This window comes from Epinephelus lanceolatus, chromosome 1 (genome assembly GCF_041903045.1).
Source record: "Epinephelus lanceolatus isolate andai-2023 chromosome 1, ASM4190304v1, whole genome shotgun sequence".
NCBI classification, from domain to species: domain Eukaryota; kingdom Metazoa; phylum Chordata; class Actinopteri; order Perciformes; family Serranidae; genus Epinephelus; species Epinephelus lanceolatus.
Genome location: NC_135734.1, coordinates 30,862,368 through 30,889,607, shown reverse-complemented (window position 1 = coordinate 30,889,607; position 27,240 = coordinate 30,862,368). Strand labels below are relative to the sequence as shown.

Below are 27,240 nucleotides of genomic sequence, written 5' to 3'. Positions count from 1 at the left end.
GTGATTCGAAACTAATGAAAACATAGCCATGAATATGATGCCTCCATACACTGGACTGTTAACAACTAATGGGCACCTGAAATCTAACAAGGAGCTCCAGCTAGATGCTGCTGTTTTTTTGTCAAAGGTCAAAAGTCAAAATTAGGCTGTAGATCAGTGGTATACTATTTAACAATGCTTTGTATTTTAAAGGCTAAGCACATCATTTGTGATGATTTGCTATTTTGAGACTAATTGTACATATTTGAAATGGCATGACAAACTTGGGGCCTTCTAATGGTTGTATTTATTTACCATTTTTGTGTTTGTTTAGTCTGTATGTGTAACTGATTAATTGTTTGGCCTTTTTTTCTGTTGCCACTCTAACGTTGTTAATTTGATTGTTTTTACTATGTGTCGGACCCTTTGACAACAAGATGACCCATCTCGAGGGGCTTATCCTAAATAAAATATATTGGCGCATATGTACTTTTAATGTAAAGCCTTAAAAGTAACTAGTTAAATAACAGTAGTGGAGTAAAAAGCCAAATATTCCTCCCTGAAATGTAGTGGAGCAGAAGTATAAACGGAAAAACTAAAGTACAAGTGCTTTAAAACTTTACTAAAGCACAGTACACAATGTACTTGGTGACTTTTTCACCTCTGAGGAGTAGCACAATCCTTTGAACCCAGCTGATTTAAAAGCAGAGACAAAACTATAAAGAAGAGGAACAAAATCTGTGTTACAGCCTCAAGTCACTCAGTATTTATTTATACATTGCTTTATGAAAGGTTTATGAGATGCAGCATCAGCACACTTCATATTACTGCTTTCAAAACACTGTTTGCCCCTGGATTAGTCTTATTTACGCTGGAGAGGCTTTCTCTATAACCCAGTGTGTAATGACAAATCGCTGCAGATCTTAAGGCTCTGAACAGTAAAAAGCAGACGTCTGTTTCAGTCTCATTTACTTTCTTACTACCAAGCACGTCTCAACCTGCCTCCTCAGCACCTTTCAGCAGTTTCCACATCATACTCCACATGTGAATAGCAGTTCAGAAATGCTTATTTACACTTCATTCGAACCAGTGTTGACATGTAGATGTGCCGTCTCCACACATGCAATATTAATCTGCTGATCCTGTTGCAAATAGCCCCCAGTAAGCGTCTACATTACTCCACACCAGTCTGGTTTCATACGAATGTTTCATTGTGAGAGGTGGATGTGTTGCTTGTGTTTGGTGCAGACGACATTAAAGATTTGATGCACAGCTCCAGCAGAGTCTCTATAGTCCTGATCAGAAGAATGTTCACACTGAGGTTAAGAGGCAGCACAAAGATGGAGAGTGCACTCATGAACCCTATCATTACTGTCGCCCCCGGGTGGGGAAAACCCCACTGTCGCCACCCACTTTGGCTCCTGTATTGCGAGACCACATGTTCCGCCATGATAAATGTCAGAGGTATACCTCTCTTTGTCCTTCCCTGCTCCTGTCCTTCTCTCTCTGCGGGCAAACACTCAGGGGAGATGAGGACAAAGTCTCCATGGTGATGCGCCAACATCTGCACCCTGTTCCAGGAATACGCTCTGTGAACAGTGCAGCTGCTCTCTGTTTTCTCTGGGTCAACACACTGTGCTGGCTCTGACTCCAACACCCCAGAGTTCACAGGCTTGGAGGGCGCAGCAGACGGCGCTGGAACAAGGTCTTGCAAGCAACTGTCACGGTTATTGTTAATGTTGCGTTTCTCTCTGTGTGTCCTCGCCGTCTGTGTAGGGGCCTGTTGGCTTCTCTGAAGGCCGATACTCACAGTCAGGAGGAACAGGAGGAAGGAGAGGAAGGCCATGCCCCAGCAGGGATTCACAGTGCTAGGCATGGGGCTGAGCAGGTTGGGCAAACATCTGATGAGGGAGTTTGTTGTGTGCACACAGGCAGTAGCCCACATTTCCTCCTGCTTCCATCGCCACCTGACATTGACGGCGACAACGACCCACACTGACAGGCAGCAGAGGTAACTGACAGCATGAGACGATGTCTTTTCTCTGTCTTTGTTGTCCTCCTGCTGCTCTTCCACAGTTACCTCCCCAACATAACAATGCTGTCCATCAGAGCCCACTCTTTGACTCTGAGCGACGACAGACTGAGGCCACAGCAGTCTGGTCAGAGTCTCCACGGCGATCAGAGGTGTGGTCAGGAGCAACACGGCACCGTATGTGTGGCTGAGAAAGAGCAGGAAGCGCAGGGCAATGGCATCACCAATCGGGGACAACTCAGTCAGCCAGGACTCAAAGATGTAAAGGAAAGTCAGAAAAACTGTGGGATAAAAAAATAACAAAGTGTCAGTGAGTTAGGGGATCGGACTGGATTAGAGCAGTGGTTCCCAACCAGAGGTGTGTGTAAAGATGATGGAGCAGCTCAGCTAATTGGGAAAAATAAAAGACCCCCTCAAGACATGTTTTAAGAGATCTGCTTGGAATATCAATTTGTGTTTGATATGTTTTTTCCACAGAAGAAAAATTGAATTACCAAGATAGAAATTCTGCATCCCTCTTTGAAAAATCCACAATCTATTAAAGTGCAATTATTATCCATTTCACACAAGATGTCTCCTACTTCACTGAAAAGATTTATTTTCATTATCAGTTAATCGATTGATAAACAGTGACAAATGCCTATCAAAATTTCTTTGAAGATATACTATGCAGGATTTTTCTAAAAACAATGTATGGACTAATACAAAAGTACCCCCCCCATCATCACTTATGACCCACTAGAAGTGTGTAGCAGTGTATTTATCTGCAGACGCTGCCCTCTGCCTGTATTTTATTATTTTCCTCTTATTTTACTGTGTTCAGGACGTTCCTGGGTACAGCGCACAGGTGAGGTTGAGCCTTCAGATGTGGCACTGCAGAAGGCACTATGCCACACTGCACATGGCACTGCACGAAAGTTACATTTTGGTATGATTTGGGTGACACACTCACTAAAATTATGGACACACCAATTCCATTAGATCCAGGACTTCAAATTTGAAATTAAATTAAAGCTCCAGGAAGTGTATTGCATTAACCTGGAAGTCAGATCCCCCCTCTCTATATCAAAGTGGACATCAGAAATGACAATTTTCCAATGCAAATGCCTCTAGAGAAGATCACCTATGTCCTGAAAAAAAGATATGATGCCGTTCATTGAGTATATAGAGACATTACCTTTATCAACTGTGGACTAATCTCTGAACTGGCTCCATTGTAAGCTGTTAGTCACATCCAGGTACAGTGGTCTTGTGTGATGTGTTGAATTTTTTTGTTTGTTTGTTTGTTTGTTTTCTATTTTGTTTTTTAGGGGGAATAGGTTGTGGTGTTCATGCTAGATTAAAAAAATTACAAGAAAATATTTAAAAAAAACACAAATATGGCAGCAAATCAGCAAACAGACAAAACTCGTTCCAAAATGACGGTGAAATAACAGTTTGCTTTTTACTATTACTTTCACTCGTGGGCATGTTAATGAACAGTAACTGTCAATTCCTGCATAGTACACCTTTTAAACAGTATTTACACCTTCAGATTACTTGTTTTGTCCATCCAACTCTCTAAAAGCCAAAAATATTCAGCGTACTATCACAAAGGACAAAGCAAATCCTCACAGCTGAGAAGCTGAATTAAGAAATGTTTGGCTGTTTGTGCTCTTAAAATGACTTGTAACCGTCATTTTATTGCTCTACTTTGACCATTCAGTCGATTCAGTTCAGCTATAATGTCTTAAATGAGAAAATATTGTAACAATATCCACTTTAAGATACACATTTGGAACATTACAGGTGGCGCTGATGAAGTCCGATGCACCCAGTCATGCCTCCATACTGACCTGTGACCAGGAAGTCGGTGAAGACCAGGAGGCAGCAGCAGCAGAAGCTGACCAGACTGTAGGGGGCAGCCAGCGAGGGCAGGAAGAGGAGACTGCAGGCCAGTTTACCCACACACAACACCACCGCTCCTTCCAACACACCATCCATGGCTACAACAAGACAACACATACACGCGGTTCAACATATCGAAAAACTGGTTCTCCTTTAGCCTCAGGGTGGAGGAGTTCAGGAATGCCAGGCACTCTGCTGTCAGTAAACCCCCCCCCAATGGTGTTAAATATATCTGTATGTAATGTTTTTACATGATCTTCCCACTGTCAGGGAATGTTTCTGCCCCGTGTTTGAAGATCAATATTTTTGTTGTTTACATTAGTAGTGAACCCTGGACCAGACAGCTGTTTACAGTCGATCAAAAATGAGTTCTCTGCCCTCAATATGATATTTAAAATGATATTTAACACCAGAAATTAATAAACAAATGCCATGAAATTCCTCAGTAATGTAAAACAGATGCAAATTTACACACAGACTCTGGTGCTGGGAAGTGAGTGTAAATAAACCCACCTACTGACCATGATACTGCACAGTCAGACTGGTTCAACCTGTTGAAACTTCTCCATTATTATCTCTATTGTGTGCTTCCAGTATGAACATTCAAACTACCTGCAACAGAAAACTAGCAATGTAGTTAAAACAACTGCTGTGAAGTTCTTACCTGGAATCACAGGAGCCTTTAGAGCTGCATGTCAATATGAGCTTCAAATGTTTCATCCGTTGCCTTCACTTCCCCCTGTTGCTCCGCCCTCATGGGGATAATGACACCCCCTCCCTCCTGCTTCCCCCTCGCCTCCCCACCTCCCGTGCTCCCTGCTGCACCTGGCCTGCGAGAGGTGAGAGAACATGTGCGGCTTGGAGGGTGTGGCACTGTTTGTACAGACAAGAAAACCTGTCTAACAACTAACTAACTAACTAACAGTGAGAGATGCAAAGTGCATGTCGGTGTGTGTGTGTGTGTGTGTGTGTCAGTATATCAGTGTGTTGACATCGGTGAAGGGCACACTGAATAAAAGATGTTTCATTTTCACTGAGAATGTACAAACATTCCTGTGCTACACCCACCTTGTTCAAACTACAGTATGTTATTTCAAAGGTTACAGCAAATACACACATGGAGGGTGTTTCTTAAAGCAGGATTAGACTGTAGATCACATAACACATAAAGATATTATTCATTCACACTTTTAAATGCTTCATTTTAACCTCAGACCCTGTTACGATTGGACAGATGGGATGGTCCTATTTAACAAACAGAGGAGTGCTGCGTTGTGCATTATGTATCTATAAGTTCCTCCTGGGAACGCTTCCTCATTATCTGTTCTCCGATTACATCTAAATGTCAGGTCAGTCACAAGACATTTTAATTTAGATGCACCTCTTGTTCAAACGGAGCTTTGAAAAAACTGGCTTGAAACACGATGCGCCTCACAGATGGAATCAGATGCGAAAAACGTTTGGGTTAGAATCTCTTTTTCATCAGAAGACTTTAAAATAGGCTGCGGGTGAAATTTAATTGTGGCACTTTTGACGCATCACATGAGATGGTGATGTTTAAATTTTCATTTTTGTTGTCTCCAAGCCCCTAAAAGACTTGTCACCCATGTTGGTTTAAAAGCTCTTTTGAAAGTTGATGAGCATGATACGATCGATCGAAACATCCGGAACAGCCACTTACCTTGGGGTGAGATTGTTTTTTTACCGTGGCTTTCAGCGTCAAGAATAAACTCTGAAACAGTCAAAATGTCCTAAAACTGAACATTTAGAGTTCTGTGACAACCAGACATGCTGAGGAAATTTGCGTAATATGATTAAAAAAAAGCTTCTAAATGAACCTGGTGGCAAGACTGCTTTTCGAAAACAGGAGGCTCACAGATACTGTATGTCTGCATGTTCCACTGATACAAGAAGAGGTTTGCAGACCACATTTTCTTATCAGGTTTTATTGACTTTTTTTTTACTGAGATACATGTGCAGCAGGAAGCAGGAAATTGTGCAAAGTAGAGTCAGATAAAGCTCATAGAAAGACTTTTTTTTGCCAAACAGAAAACAAACAAGATGTTTTCAGTTTTTGAAGGTCTCAATAATAGCATCATGTTTAAACTCTTTAAACTCATGAAAAGCTGCAGCAGAGAGAGAGCGCACTAGGTTCCTGCGAATCCTTAAGAAGTCTAAAAGATTGAATTGATTTATCTAAAAATAAAGCCTGACTTGGCATTAAAATATATTAAATCAATCTTTCAAACATCTTAAAAATGCTAACAAATATAATTTATGAATTGTTTTTGTCTGACGTTCAGTGTAAAGTCTGAAAATAATTGGTTTGGGCAGCACGGTGGTGCAGTGTTTAGCATTGTTACCTCACAGCAAGAGGATTCCTGAGGTGGGGGGTTCAAACCCAGGGTGGGGGTGGCCTTTTGTATGGACTTTGCATGTTCTTCCCGGGCCTCCTCCCACCATTCAAAGACATGCAGGTTAATTGGTGACTCTAAATTGGCCGTAGGTGTGAATGTGTGTGTGAGTGGTTGTCTGTCTCTATGTGTCAGTCCTGTGATAGTCTGGCGTCCTGTCCAAAATGTACCCCACCTCTCTCCCACTGTAAGCTGAGATAGGCTCCAGCCCCCCCACGAACCCAAACAGGATAAGCTGTTACAGAAAATGAATGAATGGTTACATCTTTTTTAATAGAATTGACTGAATGCCTCTCATGTTAACATCACAAACATCAGGACAGCGGAACCTGGGATGCTCAGAGTAGAGGAACCATTGTCTGTGAGCTGGCTCTCACTGGACCCTGGACGGCATAAGAAATTCAACGAAATTTTGCCATCTAACCAAGATTTTTGCAACATGGCTGAAACCGGTACAAGGCCATGCTTACGAGGCGCAGTGTATTTTATACAAAACGCGTTTTAAACTCGGCACAATGGGAATTGAGGCAGTGGAATCCCATTTGCAGATTAAGACACACAAAATTGCCAAGAAAACACAGTTCTGTTCTACCCTCAAGTCGTGTTTTATGTCGCAGTAAACATTTGGGCAAAATTGTCCCTAACCTAAAGTAAGTGATGTCAGTTCATGTTGAATTTTGGTTATTTAAAATCAGTCTAAAATTTAGGTCTGAATGGCATTTGAAAAAGTCTTGAAGGTAACTTGTCATTAGTTTAGGGACGTTGGAGCACTTTAATTGTGACTCAATAGCAGTGACATGACAGTTCTGTAAGTGCAGTGTACATTTTATCATAAGCAGGCTGAGCAACATTTGAATTGAACAATTGAAACATTTATTAAATACAATTTAACAGTGCAAATGTAAACAGCTTGTATTTAGTGTGTTTGTAATATTCATACTGTAGACTGGCAGCGAGGGCACTGTAGAAGTGTGGCAGAGTGCTACAGTCAGTTCCTGCTTATCCTCTTTTGTATCTTGAGTGTGACTCATGTCAAAGATATGAGATGGAGTCATGTTTTGCATTTCCTATGAATATGGAAACACAAATTTGAATGTCTTTGGGTTATTTTGTATGTACGTGTGCAAACACTGTGGAGTGGGTAAGAAAGCAGCCATGTGTGCCAAAATGTAGCCTGCTCAGAAACTTACAGCGTGCATGATAATAACAGGGTAAGCTTTTAATGCTGATGATCACACTTAAAGGAATACTTCACATGGACATTTGTATATCAGTTATTTACCGCATGCTACTGTGAATTTGTAAAGACAACAGTATTTTTCTCACATGCCTCCACAGTGGAAGAGAAAAAGGGCAAACATTCCTCATGAATTGAAGTAAACAGAGACTGTGTTTAACAAAAGCAAAACTATATCAAAACATCCATTCACAAACTGACACAGCTCCTGCAGTATGACTAAGTCTCATTGAGCCAAACATTCCGATTTAAAAACATCAGTACAAACAATCTCTTAAAGGCCAAGTAGCGTGCGTTTGAACTCTGCTCAAGTGGAGCTCATACGCACATGCATGCTAAGGCTCTCTCAGGGCACGCTACTTGTAGGCGGGAGGGTTTTCCATTGTAATGCATGTTTTTGGAAAGTACTAAGCATACAACTGGATGAATAAGACTTGGACATTTGTCACTGTTTGCACCTAGTTGACAGTTTAGTAGGCACAAAACTGTGTCAGGAAGGTTTCGAGTCAACTTTGTGATGGTTTTGAAGGTTAAAGTGTTTGTGGTAATGTTAACTTGATAAGTGTTTCAGTTTACAGTTTATATATATTATATAGTCACGTGTATATATTTAAGCAATATCACACAAAAAGGAGTGATGTTATACTCGTATATCGTCACGGCTGTGATTCGGTAATAGGCACAAGGCCACAGGCTGAGTGCCGAAGACAATCACAGCCGTGACGATATACGAGTATAACATCACGAGCTCGAGTGTGATATTGCTTTTATACAACAGTTCAACAGTTAAATAAGCAAGGCTGATTAAGAAATGTTGAAAAATGAGGACAAAATAGATAATTTAAGCATTTTATTTGTCTTCCGCCAACAAAAATAGGTCCCTCAGGACTCCGTTGTCACCGTTGCTATGTAATGCAGACATGGTGCGCCAGGCACTTACTCTTTATAAACATTTATCTGCACGTTTCCATTAATTGTGCAGCTGGTGAAATAAGTCTCTGGTGACTGCATGGTGGACTGTCGCTTCACAGGCACAGCCGACTCTGCCTTCTGATCTGACAGTATGTTGCTTCATCGTTTTCTGCTCTCCATGGATGGCTTCCAGTAGCTTTTTAACAAGCTCTCAGACCGGCAAGACAAAAGGTATATTTAGGGCCGGACTCCTAATTAGAAGACTAACTTTACACATAGGCTATGTTAAAACAACATCATACCTGTGCCCACTCACTGTCATGATCTCCCTCGCTTCAAGTCCCGCATCTGACAGCTTCTGTATGGCAGTCGCCCTGAGGCTGTGATTGGTGTAGATAGCTGTTGTCCCCGCCTCTTTACACATCTTCAGCAGCATCTGTGCAAGTGAGTTTATTCCCAGCGGAGCTTGAACAGCGGTTCAATATCTCAGGTTGTCCGCTGTTGTCCATTTACAGATCAAAAGTGCTGGCAGTGCCTTAGCGATAGTGTTCTACCACTACTGTTTTAAGATATCTTTGAATATGACAACAATAATTCATTGTTTTTTCCAAAGAGCTGTATACTGGTCAGAGTGAAAGCCTCTGAAGCAGCATGTAGTAGACTACTCATTAGCCCCTTTTACACTGCCTCTTTAAGGCAAGAATTTCACGCCATCATGCCACCTCGCCAATCTGTATAAAAGGTACAATTGTGGAATGGGGGAAGGAGTTGTTCCCCCTCTGAACTGGAAAAGGGGGTCGTAACAGGGCCAAAACAATGTCTCTATAAATGGGACTACCGACTAGACCAAATCATGGGCAGCATGAATGTGACAGTTTGATGACATGTTATGTGTGTGACCCGCCACGCGAGATTTAAAAAGTAGCTGTTATCAGTTAGCGACTATCTCAAAGAAGAGGAACAGCTGCCAAAAATGTCCACTAATTGGGAAAACAATGAGGTAATGAGGTCTGGGGGAAGAGAATGAAATTAGCCACCACATAGCAGAGACAGTAAATGATAGTTATTACCACATTATACCATAGGGGCTGTGACTCAGAGAGCAGGTTGTCGGCTAATGGGAAGGTCAGGGTTCAATCCACGGCTCATCCAGCCCCTATGTTGACCAGAAACCAGAAAAGCGCTATACAAGAGCAGTCCATTTATCATTATTTGTTTATAAAGCACTGCCGACGCTGTTGTGTTAAATGTCACGACCATCACCCCTCTACTGATTCCCCGATGCTTGGAAGCTCTCTAAAATCACACACTGGAGTGTAATGATGCCGCCGTCATTGGGTTCTGTATAAAAATGCAAAAGTGGCGGGGCATTGGTGGCTTAGTGGATAGAGCAGACGCCCCATATACAAGGCTGTTGTTGCAGCGGCCCGGGTTCGAATCCAGCCTGTGGCCCTTTGCTGCGTGTCATCCCCCCCCTCTCTCTCTCCCCCCTTCACACTTACCTGTACTGTCCAATAAAGGCAAAATGCCCTAAAAATATCTGTTAAAAAAATTTAAAAAAATGCAAAAGCGGCATGGAGAAGGGACTTTGTAGCGGCCTTGTAGCGCCATCCCTGTGAAAAAGGTCTATTACTTAACTTGCTTCTGAAACCTGGCACCTCGTAGCCTTCACAAGCGTCTAAATATTAAGTGTGCCAAGTCATCCAGTGGGCCGGATTGGACCCTCTGGTCGGCCACCTCTGGCCCGCTGGCTGTATGTTCGATCAGTGGTGTATGGTAGCGAAGACGGTCCCCTGTGCAAGATTTTGCGTCCAAGCTAGCTACAACAACATCAGCATACATATTACCCAGCAATCATCAGGCCAAACCATTCAAATAAAATAAGAATGGAAATATTTCTATGTAATTTATTTGTGGTTTAATAGTTTATGTAAACATATAATTTTATTGTAGAATAGATTGCAATAGACTCTTTAACAAAAAAAAAAAAACGACAATATATAATGACGACGTGTAGCAGTTGCCCCCCTTTTTCAATTTAACACTAGTTCTTCTTTGAACATAGATGTATTTCTCAGAATCTGAATGAGCCACAAGAGCCTGTTCTCTGGCCAACACACTGTTGAAGGACCTGCTCTCTCTACGGGCTCCCCCGTCCCATGGGCCCCAGCGCAACCACACCGCCTGCACTGTCTATATTTACACCCCTGTGTTCGACACCCCTGAACCGCTTCCTCCACAGACGACCACAAAGTTGAGCACCTCTCTAAAACTGTTTCAACCTGATAAACAAAACGACAAACGAGTGTCTAATCCAATTACTCTTAATACAAGAGAAATATATCAAAGGACAGTAAGATTAGATAAGATTTTCTTTTTAAACTTGAGCACCATGTGTCTCATTTTCACATGTGAAGTGATCATCATTTCTATCTCCTCTTACTTTCAGCCGTGAGGCAACATGTTCCCTGGCTGAGGCTCTCCAGCTTGTGGCAGCAGTGCCATCTCCTGCTGAGCTAAGCACAGAGCATATTAGCAGCCTGTCATGCTGCTGCTGAGCGGATTACACCTCATATTTAATGTACATGACCGTCGTGACCCGGCACAGACAGATAGACAGACAGACGGCTTATATGCAGAGCTGGAAAAAGATGCTACGCACTCTTAACACTGGAGCTCTGGTGTAACAGTCTGTTTATGTGAGATTAATGCTGGTGATGATGCACGTTGCAGAAAGTCAGCTTCATGTATGAAATAATAACACCACACTACAGCTGTTAGGGTGCAGGAAAACCATGTCAAATATAACTTCACACCCATATGCACGGTTTTTAAATGCAATGCGAGCACAATATGTGCAGGAAAATGAGACTGAGACACCAGAAAATGGGTTAAAAATCAGTTTGGGCTCCGTGTTTAGACGCCTGCAGCACCCAGAAGTGAACAGCAGGCGACCCGGAAGGTTTGAAGTCCGACTGAGAGCAGGCAGAAAGAAGAGTCTATCCTTTATAAAAAAATATTTCTCCCCTCGCTGGTTCAGGTATGTTGCTCCGCTCGATGCAAATATCTCTGCCTCCTTTTTCTCCTTTCTCTCTCTCTCTCTCTCTCTCTCACACACAGCCTCTCCTTGTGTCGCTTCGTCACCGTTTCTGTTTAAGTCATGCAAAAGTTGCATGTAAAAAAAAGAAGAGCATTTGCAGCGCAGCGATGATAAAGACTGATTTCTTTTCTTCTGCCGTGCAAAATAAAAGCTTCCACCAGGCGCTTGTATTTACATCGATATTTGGGTTTTTATGGTCGAGCAGCTGCAGAGCATTGAAAGGCATGATGATTGTTGTAGGAAGTGTCAGGCTCTTTTTTTCCTCCTCCTCAAGCCGGGCTATTCAAACCTGCAAATCAAAGTAAACAATCATTCGTACGCTTAATGCAAATACGCCACATCCCGACGCATCGCCACGGCGTTTCATTACATGTGGGGAATTACCTCCTTATAATATTCGGATCTGCAGAATATGGCGTCCAGTGCTTATAAAAATAAGACAGGGCTGCCATTTTTGTTTTCCTTTTGTCTGAAATTTTTTAATAAACTGTCTGAGAATGTGGGAGAGGCGGCGGACGGAGCGAGGCGCTGCGGAGGATCGTTTCTCTGTGGAGGAGGAGATGCTCTCCTTTCCAGCTGCTCAGGTTTTAACATTTTAAACGTCAGATTCTCTATTTCTTTTTCTGCTTTTGCACGGAGGAATAATTCAGCACAGCAGGTACCAACAAAAAGGACACAAAAGTTAACCCTAACTTTAGTTTCAGAGATTGACTTGTGTTTTTCTCTGAAGAGCTGATCTCGGTTTCTGTTTTGTTGCACTGATGCTGCTTTTGAAGATGAAATACTGAGATACAGAAATAGTTTTCTGTGCAACCCGCAGGTCATTGTGGTCACACTTGACTACTGACCATCTGGATTATTATAGCTCCTACATGTAAGAGAGCATAGATGTAATTATACTAACAGATAAAGAATTAACAGCATGTGGTCTGAGTGAGTCTTATATCACTCTCCAATACCCTTCACAAGGGTTTATAAGTTGCAACATGTGGCTTTATTCATTAATAAATGATAAACTAATGCTTTGCAGATCAGCTATAAGCTATTAAAAAGATAGTTTGGGATGCCTCTGACTGAGAGTCATCTTTAAAGCAGGTAAACATGTTGCTAATCCATTAACTAATTCTCATGGATTTTGCACTTTATAAAAGGCAATCAAGTCTCCAGTTATAAATGTTAATAACTCAATATTTAAGTTTTTTTGAGTCAATCAGGTCTGTATTTGTTTGCATAAGTAGATGGATTGTTGTCCAAGAGATTTTTCACAACCTGACAACCTAAAACTGGATCTATAAAACATTAGTAAATGATTTATGAACTATTAGTTACAAATTACAACCCTTCATAAAGGCTGATTTATTAGAAAGTATCATAACTTCCACAGTGCAGCAGATTATTACTTTGTAATGATGACAACTATTTCTGAATCTCAGTGTTTCAGCTAGTTTTCGGTGCTGCCTGCAGGTCATTGTGGTCACACTTGACTGCTGCTATGTGGATTATTATAGGACCTACATGTAAGAAAGCATAGATATAGATTCACCTGCTTATGTAATAATAATAACAGCATGTGGTCTGAGAGAGTCACATTATGATTAACTATAGATCAGTTAAGCTATTAAAAATATATTTTGGGTTGCGTCTGACTGATAGTCATCTTTAAAGGTACCTAATAAAGCAGTTAAACATTTTTGAGGCCTGTATGTGTATGCCTGTGCGGATGGATTTTTGTCCAAGAGATTTTTCACAACCTAACAACCTAAAACTGGATCTATAAAACATTAGTAAATGATTTATTAACCATGAGTTACAAATTACAACCGTTTATAAAGGCTGACTTCTTTGAAAGTATCATTACTTCCACAGTGCAGCAGATTATTACTTTGTAATGATGGAAACTTCTGTAAATATGGAGCAAAACTCTGATGTACTGATTCAGTAAATGTGTTGAACCAGAAACATCAGTGAGGCTGCAGGAAAAGCCTCAAGGTGGCTGTGGATCAAGAGGGCAGATCCATGATGTCGCGCGCTGCTCGGACACAAGCCGGGGACCGATCACCCCCGGCTGGGTCGCCCAGGTGAGGGTGTCTGATGATCTAAGACCTGAAACACCCTGCGATCGTGGGTTCATCTGGTGATGTGCCCCAAGCCGCATCTAGGTGTTTAAAATAATAAATAACTTTAATGAAAGAGAGTTGATCCAAAGAAAATTAGTTGGTGACTGAGAATGATTTGATAGTTTAAGTTATTTTTGAACAAAAATCTTTTCTTTCAGCTAGAGGTGCCATGATAAACAGGTATTGACGCTAACCAGGGTGTTTAAAAAATAAAATATTGACATCATGTTAGTAATATACATGAGATACTATAGTGTAAATAATCCAGCACCTCTTAAAGCATTTCCATTTCTTTCCATTCTCGCTTTGTCTCCGTCCCCCAACACCATCTGGTGTACAATTTTGTACAGTTATGGTGACAGACTCTGTCCACACGTCCCTACACTCGTATTTTGACTTTTTTTTTTTGCCTAAAAAGAGACAAAATGCACAATAAACAAAGCTAAAGATGAATTTTACAGACAGCATTTTCGATTGATGTAATAATTTTGTTATTGTGAACTCTTTTGGCCACGATAATCATACTTCCAACTTCTTATTTGTGAAGAATAAACCGAAAACTTTTGGGTTTTAGTCTGTTGGTCAGACGAAACAACTCACTGGAACACATCACCTCGAGCTTGTGGAAATTAAAACGGCCATTTTCCACTGTTTTCTGAAATTTTATGGACAAGATACGTAACCTACTAATCAAGAAAGTAATCTGCAGATTAATCGACAGTGAAAATAAGTGTTACTTGCAGCGCTGAAGAGCAGTTTGAAGGATGCTTCTTACAAGATATTGAGCTCATTTTAATGCACCTGCATGTGAAAGACTATATGTTCAAGTCTCTTTTTCTTTATACTCTAATAATAATGTAAATATTAAGGCTGCATAAAATCTCAGCTGCATACGTGCAAAAAATAACACTCTCCTGACACAGGTAGCCGTAGAGTAAGTCCAAAAGCAGAGCAGTCTAGGCCTGACTCTACAGGCTGATTGGAAGAACTCTATATGTGGTCATACACAAGCAACACACAGGAACTGTGAGTTATATACAGTGCCTCCCTGACATTATATATAATATATATAATATGTTATCTGTGAATTATGACATTTCAAAAAGTGACACCAAGATGTCCAGCCGCTGTCAAACTCCTGAGCCTGCTCCCCTGAGGCAGAAAGCCTCCAGGAAGTGAAACTGATCCCCACTGGCATCATTAGAGAAATATTTTGTGGGGTTTACTGTACGCTCGTACCCCTGAACGTATCGTTTTTGTTTCTCTTGGCTCGCGGATATGGACTGTGTTATGCCTCTGCTAAGCCAAACAGACTTAGGAATGGTGAAGTGTGCCAAAACACGCAATGCAAAATGTTTTAAAAAAAGAAACTTCATACGAGGTTGAGAAGAGAAGCTATGGAAAGAAAAACCTTCAGATCAAAACTTCAGCAGTAGCAGCTCTCTCTGTCGTCAGAAAGTGAGAAGCTTTCTGTGCATGTGGCCAAACGCAGTGTGGAAAAGCATTGATCTTAATTGCAGCCCAGAAAAGCAAATATTAAAAAGAGAATATTCATGCTATTATTTCTTCATTAAAAAACACAGTGTCCCTTACAAATCAGTGTGAGCTCTGTGCAGCATCCCTATTTTAGTCTTTCCATGTTCATCATATTCAGGTAGATTACTGACCTCTTGGCTTTCGGCTACGTCATTCAGGTCTCGCTCTGCTCTGAGGTGAGGCTGTGCAAACATCTCCAGTTTCCCATCAGACTCCTAACGTGTGAGGGCCCCCTGTGCAGAGGAGGAGACAGACAGCAACAGATTAGGATCTGAGCCACATCGCTGTTAACGTTTTCTGTTTTCTCTGATAACCGTTTTTGGGAAGTTCCCTAACCAGTTGTTGTAATCATGTGAGAGTCTATCTCTCAGGCAGCATGTCCATCTCAAAGTCTTGTGGTTAGAAATCCCAAGAAAAAGATGCATCACTCACTTTAACGTCCTCCAGAATCATCCTCTCCTCTATCTCTGATGAAGCACCGGGTAAAGATACATGGTCTGCTCTTGCACTTTAGGGAAAGGAGGAGAACTAATACAGAAAGTCTTTGAAAGTCCACTATCACAAGACTGGGAGAAGCTATCTCAAATTATCATGTCGAACAGTCAGCTGCTGTTTGGGTGGAGTTTTCAACCACTGTTTTCTACACTAACAATAGATCTTCACATCAACTGAGGATAAACAGAACAAACCAAGATGATTCACAATTTCCTCTTATCTTTGCCTCTTTGTGTGTAAATCATAATTCTGATATTTGAGAATTAAAGCAAAACAAAAAAATACTCACCTATTCAAGCAGTGATGAGGGGTCACAAGAAAACAGCTTCATTTAAAGGGGTCCCCAGCCAAAAAGGTCGGGAAGTGTTATTTTACCATGTACTTGATACGTGTTTCACTGATGGACAGAGAAGCTGCACTCACCTTGTTTATGACCCTTGTGTTTTTATTTCAGGATGGCTGAACCTCGCTTTAACAATCCCTATTTTTGGCCTCCACCTCCCGCTATGCCCGGCCAGGTGAGTGACTCTGGTATTCGCTCTTGTTTAAGTGCATGTTTACCTCAAGCAATAAAATCGCTATGCTGTCAATTTACTGTGTTGTTTTTTAAAGTGATTTTAAATAATGCACTGAAATTGAATGGTGTGTTGGGAAAAACATTTCAGTTAGATGAGAAGATTGATACTACTCTGTCATCTGTACAGTAAAAAGCTACAGCCAGCGGCCAAAGGTCTAGGATGTTTTTTTCTGTACAAAAGCTGACATTTAAAAATGACAATTGGCATATTTAATTTGTATATTTAACATCATTAATTAATCTTCTTAACAAATATGGTGCCAGTACCCTTAAAGTGATACTCATACCAACAGAGTGCTTTATTTGATACTGTACCTATTTTTCTACATCATTCGATACCTGTCATGTACATAAAAGCATTCAGTTGTGTAAAAAATGCAGCCAGATGCCACAGGAGTGTAGTACAGCCATACTTTCAAATGTTTTGGTGGCATCTCGGCATATGCCAAAAGATGGCCTTCCTGCACGGCGAAAAGATGCAAAGCAAAAGAGTGAGTGTTATTCTCCACACATTTGGCTTTTTACAGGAAACAACAATTTCAGACTGCATTTCATTTGTTTTATTTTTAAGGGCAATGCACATTTAGTTTAGTTTAGTTTGGTCATTTTCCAAAATATGAAACACAAATATACTAGTAGGTAGACAATACATAAACATCAAATTAATGCAAGATGTTTTGAAACCAATAAAAGGATAAAATCCACAGGACAAAGACAGCATAAAGACATAAAGACAGCATTAAGTACAACAAACAGAAATTCCCAAGACAGAACAGAAGCCCTGCAAAGCAACACGCAACAGCAGAGCATCAGTACGATACAATAACACAACAACAAACAGCATGTTAGCACAAACAGACATACATGCAACATGAAGCACCAACACACAGATTAGCATTACATTCAGACATGCAGAGCAGCATAGAAAGTAAATACAGATAAAATACAATAGTCACAATGTGGATCTTAATAAAATGTTAATAAGATGTAACCCCTTTGTAATCACCAACATTTTGACATGTAACTAGTTACTCCCCAACACTAATCGGCACACTGAACTGCCATTTCGGTCAATTACACTGCGCACAGCACATCACCACAGCAGTTGTATCAAGTACAGATACCCAGCCCTATTTTTAGCCTTCTGTTTTTGCATGGATTGAACAAAGGAGCATTTAGTGTACTTTAGATATGCTGGTAGCCAGGTGGATTTTCACCTGTGGACAGCCAGGCTAGGTGTTTCCCCCTGTTTCCAGTCTTTGTGCTAAGCTAAGCTAAGCTGCTGGCTGTAGCCACATAGTTAGCCTACAGGCATTAAATCTTCTCATCGAAATGTCAGCAAAACATGAATAAGCGTATTTTGTCAGAATATCAAACTGGTCCTTTAAAAAAGTGGTTCTCAACCTGGGGTTCAGGATACCCGGGGGGGGGTCCTGAGTTAATCTGAGGGGTCACCAGATGATTAAAGGGATACATTGAAACAATCCGTCAGTCTGAAACAATCTTGTCTCTAATTGTAGTTTTTCTTATTCTTGTGAAATTCTGGATGATATCAAATTTGGCCTTAAATCAGACAAGTTAAGAGTCCATAACCTGTGATGGGAGGTTACAAGTTGACATTGCTTCATTTTAAGGGGTCACAAGGCCATAAGGTTGGGAACCACTGGTTTAATGCATTTCCTGTTGAGACATCAAGTTTTGGGTACAATGTCACATGTCAGCCTCTAGAGGGAACCATCGTCTCATAAAGTGACCCTGACTAAACTGATGGCTGTTCTCTTGTCACAAATGTTGTTTCCTGGCTGTCAGCTGGATAACCTAGTCTTGATCAATAAAATCAAGGAGCAGCTGATGGCAGAGAAGATCAGACCGCCACATCTGCCTGCTGCCTCAGCCCCTTCTCAACAGCCCTTACTGGCTCCCCCCATCCAGGCGGATGGCAGCCAGCAAGGGATGTCCAAAGCTCACCAGATGCCGGTTCTCCACAGCCACAGCCCGTCTCAGCCTGATATCGCCCTGCACGCCCGCCCCGCCTCCAGCTCAGTCACAGGTAGTCCTCACCTGCGTCCTCAGTCCTCACTTTTTACTGGATTAATATCACTGCTGCATTAATGTGTCTGTTACAGAACTGCATCATATTCTATGAGATCAGTATATGTTTGAAGCGTTGCTGTCCTATGAGAACCACATATCTCTAAATAGTTGTCATGGTGTCAGAAAACGGCAGTTATCTTTGTCATGATGCATTTTTCTGCAGATCCAAGAGGGTTTTTAAGGAGTTTATTCAGATTAATAAGTAGTAGTAGAGCACTTCTGATCAAAAGTATTACAGGTTCAATAATAATACACAGGCCTGCTGAACTTTTTCTGCGTACATCTAAGACTGAAACTATTAAAACCAGAGGTTTTGTGGTGCTGCAGCCCATCTTGAAGGGCTGCAGGACATTTTGCCAATAACCAGATGTTGCTGTGTTTGTTGTGTTTGAAGCCCCAAAGCTTCATAAGGTTTTATTCAGGGTTCCAACAACAAAAAAAGGATGCCCCATGCCTTTGAACAACCAATGAAATCAAAGTGTGCATTGGTGCTCTGTGTGACAATTGAAAGCCCCAAGCTGCTCGTGTTAATGGCTGAATCTCAAAAATGCGGCACACTTTGAAATATTAGTGGGGCATATGTATGGAAACTTTTCATGGCCCTTCATGTCACAAGAGTACTTGTCAGTCAATATTCAAACACATCAGATCCAAACTCTGTTCACACATAATTCCAGCTAGCAGGTATACTCGGAGGGTGCGACGGAACCCAGGGAGAAAATGAAGAAACGTACGTTATGGTAAACAAAACGTCAAGCATTGACACTTCCTCTACGTTATGCTAATTACATTATACACAATTAAATTCCATGACATTTTCAAAACATGTAAGGTTTTTTTTTAATTCCATGACTTTTGCAGGCCTTGAAAATTAGATTGAGAAATTCCATGACTTTTTTCAGGTGTTCCATGACCGTGGGAACCCGGTTTATTTGCCCATCCCTACTGATATGCAAGAAATGTGTCCACCCTGTGTCATTAGAGTTGGTTCAGCTTTCTCTCAGGGCCCTCTTTAACAACTCAACAGATATGCTTAATATTGTTTTATCCCCTTGATACGTATTCATGCTTAACAGTTTTATGCTTATAAACATGATTTTGAACTCATGAAGTCTGCTACAGAAAGTTACACAGTGTTTGGGGTCTCTGAATCATGGATAAATACAATAAGCGTCTGGGTGCACCAGTAGCCGAGAGTCTTAAGTGCTGCTGACCATGAACCACAATGTCCCTATAGCATGTACAGCAGAACCAACAACACGGAAATAAGGCCTATGTCAACAGAACACTGTGGTTTATATTTCTGTTTGATGACCTAAATAAACATTTGTTCAGTGTCTTCATACCGGGTGTAAAGTGTCGTTAATAAGACACCCACGTGTTTTTTAAATGTGAATTTTTCTGCACATTTGCCAGGTCGTATTCTGGGGGATGTAAACTTGAATCTGGACGATAAGGCAGCTATAAAAGCCAGAGGATTATGGGAAGACTGGCATCTGCGTCAACTGATAGACCATCCCTCTAGGACAAACCATGTCTCAGGTAACCACAGCTGGTACTTCCTGTTTCTGTAGGAGCAAAGATCATTGTCCTGCTCGGGTCTGCAGTTTATGAGTTTCATTCACTTCTCTGAGCTGTAAGTATGAGTAGGAGAAAGACTGAGAATAATGTAACTTTAAAGGGGAAGTTCTGTACTTTGTAACCTGGACCTTGTACCTGTGTTTGTATCTAAGTGACTAATGGGAACAACAGATTTTTGAAACCAGTATTACATGAGAGTTCTGCAGCTGTGAAACACCCTGCAATGTAAACACACAGGGCACATTTGTGCCATTAATTCACATTCAGTAAAAGTGTTTGTTCTTGTCACTGACAGGCTCAGATTGTTATTCTAAGTGTCTGACAACTTATAGAAAGGATCCATAAAGAAACCGCCCCGAAATCACAATTGTCAAACACACCAGACTAATAATAAATAAGCAATTTTATTATTGTAAAACACACTTAATTCAAAGATGACAGAAAATAAAACTCTCAGTTCATCTCTCCTGTGTTACAACATTCACTAACTCCCAGCTGATTTAATTAAACCTTTAATTGGCCCAGTTAGATGTGAAAATATGCTGGCTCCATACACACTACAGCACTGTTTATTCAAATGGAGTCTGTTGGGTTTGGCAGTGCTGATTTTGGGGCCGTTTATGTTTTAACAAAAAGGATTTCACTTCTTAAGAAAAGGTCTATCTCTGTGGGGATCCTTTCCATAATGTTGACACTGAGAATTACATTCTGAGTCTGCCAGTGTCAAAAACCAGTACTTTTAGTGGACGTAAAGTGACGGTGCACAAGTGAGTGGTTACACTGGAGCATGTCTTGAGGTTTCACTCAATACTGGACCAGTTTCAAAAAATGTTGTTCCCATTAGTCACTTAGACACAAAGACAGTGGGGAAATAGGGTCCAGGTTGAAAAATGCTGAACTTTCCCTTTAAGTCGCTTTGGAAACACTGTCACAGGAAGGTGTCAGCATTTTACAACCATCCCACCTGTGTCTGTTATATCGCTGTTGATAAGTTGTTAGAGTTTGTCTTTGTTTCCACAACTGTCGCTCTTGACATATGAATTGGCAGTTTGATAATAACTTATTTCCTTGTCCTGGTCTTCCAGGTGTGGCACTGGCATCCAGAACAGGCAACCTCAACACCTCAGAGATCATCACCCCAACCACGCCCACCTCAAGCAGCCACAGCCGGCTGGGCGGAGCCCCCACACCTCACCTCATCTCAGAGTTAGCTTGCAGCCAAGGGATGGAGCCCGGGAAAAACAACGGGGGACTTGTGGGACTCCTCGGCCCTCCTCCAAAGGAGGAACGGGGACGTAAGAGGATCAAAGCAGAGAATGGGTCATCTCTTCTGGTGGTGCCCTACCCAATCCTAGCCTCAGGCAACGACCAATCCTGTGTCACCATTACTGCCAAAGAGGGAAAAACCTACAGGTAAGAAAGGACTTTTTTATGCGTAGATAGATGCATAAATAACTGAGGTAGCGTGCCTCTGACTCACGACTCACTAGTTTGAATCATTATAATTCCTTTAGATATAGCATGTTTCAAATAAAAGGAGAAATATAGTAACTTGCATGATAATGGTTAAATCATTAATATAGAATATATTAAGATAGAATTTAACTTAATGTTCATCAGGTTGAAAAATTGATTTGATTCACCCAAACATAAAAACAGCCAAAAATTATGTCATATACAGAACAAGTAGGGCAACAGAACAAAGTTCGCAAAAGTGAAAAATAGAAATAACATACCAAACTAGCAGGGCACTTGGAGAGCACAGAGCTCTGCCAAGGTCAAATGCCCAATCTAACAATGTTACTGAAAGTGAGAGATACTTGTGTGTCTGCCCTAGATTCAGATCTAGTCCAAAATTGAATGGGTTCTTTCTTGGCCCATGCTACCACCAAGTTTCAGGAAAATCGGTTTAGTAGTTTTTCTGTAATCCTGCTGACAAAGAGACAAACAAACTAACACAAACATAACTGAAAACATAACCACAGTCCGTGACGATACTTGGCAGCATTTGATGCAACGATACATAACGTCCATGGTGCTCATTTGAATTTAGAACAAGGGAGCCAGTCAATGGTATCAAATGCCTTCGTCATCCAGAAACTGTCTACACACTCTGGCCACATGAGGCCGGGCATTATCCTGCACCAGGAGGAACCCAGGGCCCACTGCACCAGCAAAAGGTCTGACAGTCACTCTGAGGATATAATCCTGGTACCTATCAGCAGTCAGGGTACTGTTGGCTATGATATGTAGGTCTGTGCGACCCTCCAAGGATATGCTTCCTAGACCATCACTGACCCACCGCCAAACCGGTCATGCTGGATGATGTTACAGGCAGCATAACATTTACCACAGTGTCTCCAGACTCTTTCACGCCTGTCACATGTGCTCAGTGTGAACCTGCTCTCATCTGTGAAGAGAACAGGGCGCGAATGGCGTATCTGCCAATTCTGGTGTTCTCTGCACGGTGCTGGACTGTGAGCACAGGTCCAACTAGAGGATGTCAGGCCCTTATGCCACCCTCATGGAGTCTGTTTCTGACAGTTTGGTCAGAAACATGCACACCAGTAGCCTGCTGGAGGTCATTCTGTAGGGCTCTGGCAGTGCTCCTCCTGTTCCTCCTCACTCAAAGGAGCAGATATCGGTCCTGCTGCTGGGTTGATGGCCTTCTATGGCCCTGTCCAGCTCTCCTCTGGTAACAGCCGGTTTCCTGGTATCTCCTCCATGCTCTTGAGACTGTGCTGGGAGACACAGCAAACCTTCTTTCGACCGCGTGCAACCTGATTGGGCTACATGTACCGTCTCATGCTACCTGTAGTGACAAGGACACTAGCTGAACACAAAACGAGAGAAGACTCAGTCAGGAAGGATAAGGAGAGAGTATGTGACCACCACATGTAAAACCATTCCCATTTGGGGGTTGTCTTGCTTTTGCCTCTCCATTGCACCTGCTGTCAGTTTCACTTGCACCCAATCAGGTGAAACTGATTCACAATCATTTGTGATTCCTGAATGGACAGATTGATATCCCTGAAGTTTAACTGACTTGGTGTTACACTGTGACGATTAAGTGTTCCCTTAATTTATTTGAGCAATGTATATACACCATATATATGCAGTATGTGTGCTCTGTGCATGTCCTTTATGTGTGTCCTCTGTCTGTGTCCCTTTGTTCTTGATACAGGTGTAAAGTTTGTCCGCTGACCTTCTTCTCCAAGTCAGACATGCAGATCCACTCGAAAACGCACACAGAGGCGAAGGCTCACAAGTGTCCTCACTGCACGAAGTCCTTTGCAAATGCATCGTACCTGGCCCAGCACCTGCGCATACACTTGGGTATCAAACCTTACCGCTGCTCCTACTGCGAGAAATGCTTTCGCCAGCTCTCCCATCTTCAGCAGCACACCAGGTCTGATCTCATCACATCGTGTTTGCCATTTTATTGCTATCGACCAGAGATACGAGCATCTATCTACCTGGGCATCTGTCTGTTGTGCAGCATCAGTAACATACTTAATATTCTTAGTTGGAGCAAAAAAGATTTATGTCAAAAAAATTATGTTAAAAAAAGATAATGTTGTAAACACTGCAAAGAAAATGGTAAAAATGTTGGAAATTATTGCGTCACTCATAACTACTATAAGTGAGTAAATGTAAACCCAAACTTGATATATATTTTTTGTAATTGTGGTGAACTGACCCTTTAAAACAACTAGTAGCTGAAGGAGCTGATGTTTCAGGTTGTTGTGTCCAGTCTGGTGAGTTAGAGAGGAGCACGCAGAGTCTAGAGGAGGGTTAGAGGTGCTCTAGTTATCACAGCGACTCCTTTGTGCTCATTGTTTACTCTCTGCTGGCCAGCCTTTGTTGCTCTGCGCACATGCATCTGAGTGAACCAACATTAACCTCACTTCAAGTAGTATTAAACATGATACAGTCGAAACAAACCACAAACAGGAAGTGTATATTTAAGGAGGAGATTCATCTAGTTTTGGTTTTTGTGAGAATTCTGCACAAGAAAGCTACTTTTTCTAGCTGTTGTGAGTCGTTATTGTTACTGTATGTGTTTGTGTTTTTGCAGCTTCCTGTCTGATCTGTTTCAGTTGCCTAATGTTTGCATCATTTTTCCTGTCTTAGAATCCACACAGGTGATCGGCCGTACAAATGCACCCATCCAGGATGTGAAAAAGCTTTTACTCAGCTATCTAATCTGCAGGTAAACATTGACTCCCTCCACACACCCCTGCCGCTGCTACCTGTTTAATCGCCTTGATCCTCCCCTCCTTAAACTGCGATGCAGTGCCCTTTGCAGTGCTGCGTGAAGGTGAATGTTTTTTCTGTATGTTTTTCTCCCCTGCTGAAGTCTCACCAGAGGCAGCACAACAAAGACAAGCCCTTCAAATGTTCCAACTGTTTTCGTGCCTACTCAGACTCTGCCTCGCTGCAGATTCACCTGTCCGCACACGCCATCAAAAACGCCAAGGCCTACTGCTGCAGCATGTGCGGCCGGGCGTACACGTCGGTGAGTCCAAGTCGAGTTAAATTTTAACATCTGAACTAAGTGCAGCGAATATATATAAAAAAGGGTTTGTTTTGTTTTGTTTTGCAGGAGACGTACCTCATGAAACACATGTCTAAACACACAATGGTGGAACATGTGGTGTCCCATCACTCCCCTCAACACAGGACAGAGTCTCCCACCATCCCTATACGGATCTCCCTCATCTGAGCTCCTCACCCGTCTCCCGCCATCCTCCCATCAGAGACGTTTCCTGTGATATCTGCGCCCCTCTGACGGACTTTGAACCCATCAATGGGTTCCAACAATGTGCCAGACTGTACATGTATCTTGTGAAGAGGTACGCTTTTAACGAGTATATCCTCCTTTCCTTTCTTGCTGACCAGATAGTATTATCGGGGACATCCAAAGATGACTTCTCAGCACTTTCAGGCCTGGAAATGACAGGCCTAAAAATTTCTTTTTCTATTGTGACTTCACAGAAAAACAAAAAAAAACATAAGTATTGCTCCGGGCAGCTACGATACATGGAAAATTTTTTTAAAGTTTCTGTGTTATAAAAAGATTACATTGTCCTTTTTTTTATACGGTCCATCGATTTCTTTACTCAAGTCTTTGCAAGAAAAAAAAAATGCATCAGAAATAGTCTTCCGTTAGCTGAGTGAACATAAAGGTGAATGCTTATATAATGTGTATTCATGTATATCGTGCCACTTTTTACGTCAGTGTTTGCAATCTTTCACCAATCACGTGCCCCTAACACACATGCAAGACTGCGTTCACATGGAATCAGAGAGACCAGATATTACTTTAGTGGACGAGAGCAGGACGGTAATGTTAGGTGAGGCTGGCAGAGAATAACGGCAATGATTCCATGTGAACACAGCATAATTAATATTTATATTACAGTAATTTTCTCGCCCTGTTGCCAAACTCATCCTGCAGGATGTGTGACTCGGATGGATATGTTTTCTTTTACATATATTTTGTAATGTTATGAAATATAAATGTGCTTTAGGTCTCCTTAAATACAAGAGCTGTTCAACAGTGTTTCAGAAAAAGACACTAAGAAAACCCACAAACCACAAAAAATTTAAAAAAAAAAACAATTGAAACTCTAATTGGTGCAATGAATGTGAGAGCTTCTGCTTTCAAGTACTGCAAGTACATAAAGTAAAACAAAAATGTTTTTGTTCCCTGAAATGATAATTTATACGCATTTATCTTGCCATGCACTCAATGCTTTTTGTCCACTTTGGGTGTGCAAATAAATAAAGGTAGTGGCAAGACTGAAATGTTACACCACCACTCTGCTGCTGCTGCCACACGGACAGATGTGTGACTTTACTGGAAATCACAAATGATGAGGTCCCTTTTTTTTTGGTTTTCAGTTACGATGTGTAACAGAAGTGTCGCACTTCTTTGAAAACTGATTTTGCCATTGTTTTATGAATGAAAACTTTGCCATTTTATATGCATATAAGCCTTAACTTTGTTACAACTCTAGGGTCCACGGTGTTGTTTTATCACTTTACATTTGCCTTTTATGTCATAGCATGATATATACTGTAAATAAACTATATTAACTGTCAGCCTGTTTTATAATAAATAATTCTATAATTACAAATGATGTTAAAAAGCCTTTTTCTTTCCTCGCTGCATGTAAAGAAACCAAAGCTTGGATGAAATGCCTCAGAAGCTTTGCTGTGGTGCCATAGCTGTTGGTTTGCTTTTTAATCTGCATTAATAGGGAAATGAGATTCAAAGCTTTGGACTTTACACAACTCTTGTTACTAACCTTACTGTCAACTGCTGAGTCAGACGAGGGTTATTTTTCAGTTAGTGTTGGTTCAAAACGAGACGGTTTAGGACCAGTGAAAGAGGAAGCGTTTGGGGCGTTGGGGGCTTAGTGGTAGAGCAGGCGCCCCATATACAAGGCTGTGTGAAGCCCCAGAGTGGCATTATGAAATGAAAGTGACATGAAATAGAAATATCACAGGGAACAGTTACAGGATGTTTGGGAAAACACCCTGTCTGTAATGAATTTGAACACAGCAGAGCATTCAGCAGTGTGAGGGGCAGTATTCACTAACATCCTAATAACACTCAGAGAGCTCCTAACTTAAAATATTTGAGCAAGGAGTCCTAACTTAGGGTGACGTAAGAACATTCTCAGAGCAACTCTGAGCAAGGAAGGGACAGAAACGTGTACTTAAGGACAGAGGAGTGGTTGTCCCTGTTGCTAGGTATGACACATTCTTCTGAAAGGTGTGACAGGTTGTCCTTTTGTGAGCCTTCAAGGTGTGGACCCCCAGTGGAAACAGAATGACAAAACAAAACAGCTGAAGCAGAGGTTAATAGGTAGGTGGGTGCACATTTCATGCCAAGAGAGCAACAGGACCAGATAGTATCAGTGGGTGGGGGGTCCTCGAACTATGTGTTGACCAACTAGCGCTGGTTACTGGCTCAGTCTGTTAAATCCAAAACAAAACTAACCTGCAAGAATGTTCAGCCCAGGGGCTCTCCCCTCTGTTGTGATGAAGAGCTTTGAATGACTGGTTAAGGATTACACCTGCTCCTCACTAACCAGCACACTGGACCCTCTACAGTTTGTCTTCTGTCCCAGTCGATCTATAGAAGACGCACACATCCTCCACAACCCTGTCTCAGCTGGCCCTGTCTCAGCTGGAAAACAAAGGGAGCTCTGTGAAACTGGTGTTCATTTCCTCCAGGCTGGTCACAAAGCTCAATGAGCTGGGATTA

The 27,240-nt window shown here is 41.6% G+C and overlaps 2 protein-coding genes across 4 annotated transcripts; one reads left to right on the top strand and one right to left on the bottom strand.

The window, feature by feature from the left end:
• Window positions 1–722: 722 nt before the first annotated feature.
• Window positions 723–4,693, bottom strand: LOC117256643 (uncharacterized). The gene is made up of 3 exons (XM_033626179.2): window positions 4,563–4,693; window positions 3,847–3,996; window positions 723–2,292 (listed from the first exon to the last, which is right to left on the bottom strand). The coding sequence occupies exons 2-3, from the start codon at window positions 3,992–3,994 to the stop codon at window positions 1,175–1,177; spliced, it is 1,266 nt and encodes a 421-aa protein (XP_033482070.1). The 5' UTR covers window positions 3,995–3,996; window positions 4,563–4,693; the 3' UTR covers window positions 723–1,174.
• A 6,358-nt stretch (window positions 4,694–11,051) lies between these two features.
• Window positions 11,052–26,104, top strand: znf362a (zinc finger protein 362a). 3 transcript variants are annotated; one of them, XM_078169341.1, is made up of 9 exons: window positions 11,052–11,501; window positions 16,164–16,227; window positions 18,129–18,336; window positions 19,797–19,922; window positions 21,047–21,374; window positions 23,146–23,370; window positions 24,096–24,174; window positions 24,322–24,480; window positions 24,568–26,104. In XM_078169341.1, the coding sequence occupies exons 1-9, from the start codon at window positions 11,257–11,259 to the stop codon at window positions 24,685–24,687; spliced, it is 1,554 nt and encodes a 517-aa protein (XP_078025467.1). In that variant the 5' UTR covers window positions 11,052–11,256; the 3' UTR covers window positions 24,688–26,104. The 3 variants fall into 3 exon arrangements, with proteins under 3 accessions (XP_078025467.1, XP_033481786.2, XP_033481787.2); XM_033625895.2 differs by having other exon boundaries at window positions 11,056–11,501; window positions 18,096–18,336; XM_033625896.2 differs by lacking the exon at window positions 11,052–11,501 and adding an exon at window positions 11,738–12,145 and having other exon boundaries at window positions 18,096–18,336.
• Window positions 26,105–27,240: the final 1,136 nt, after the last annotated feature.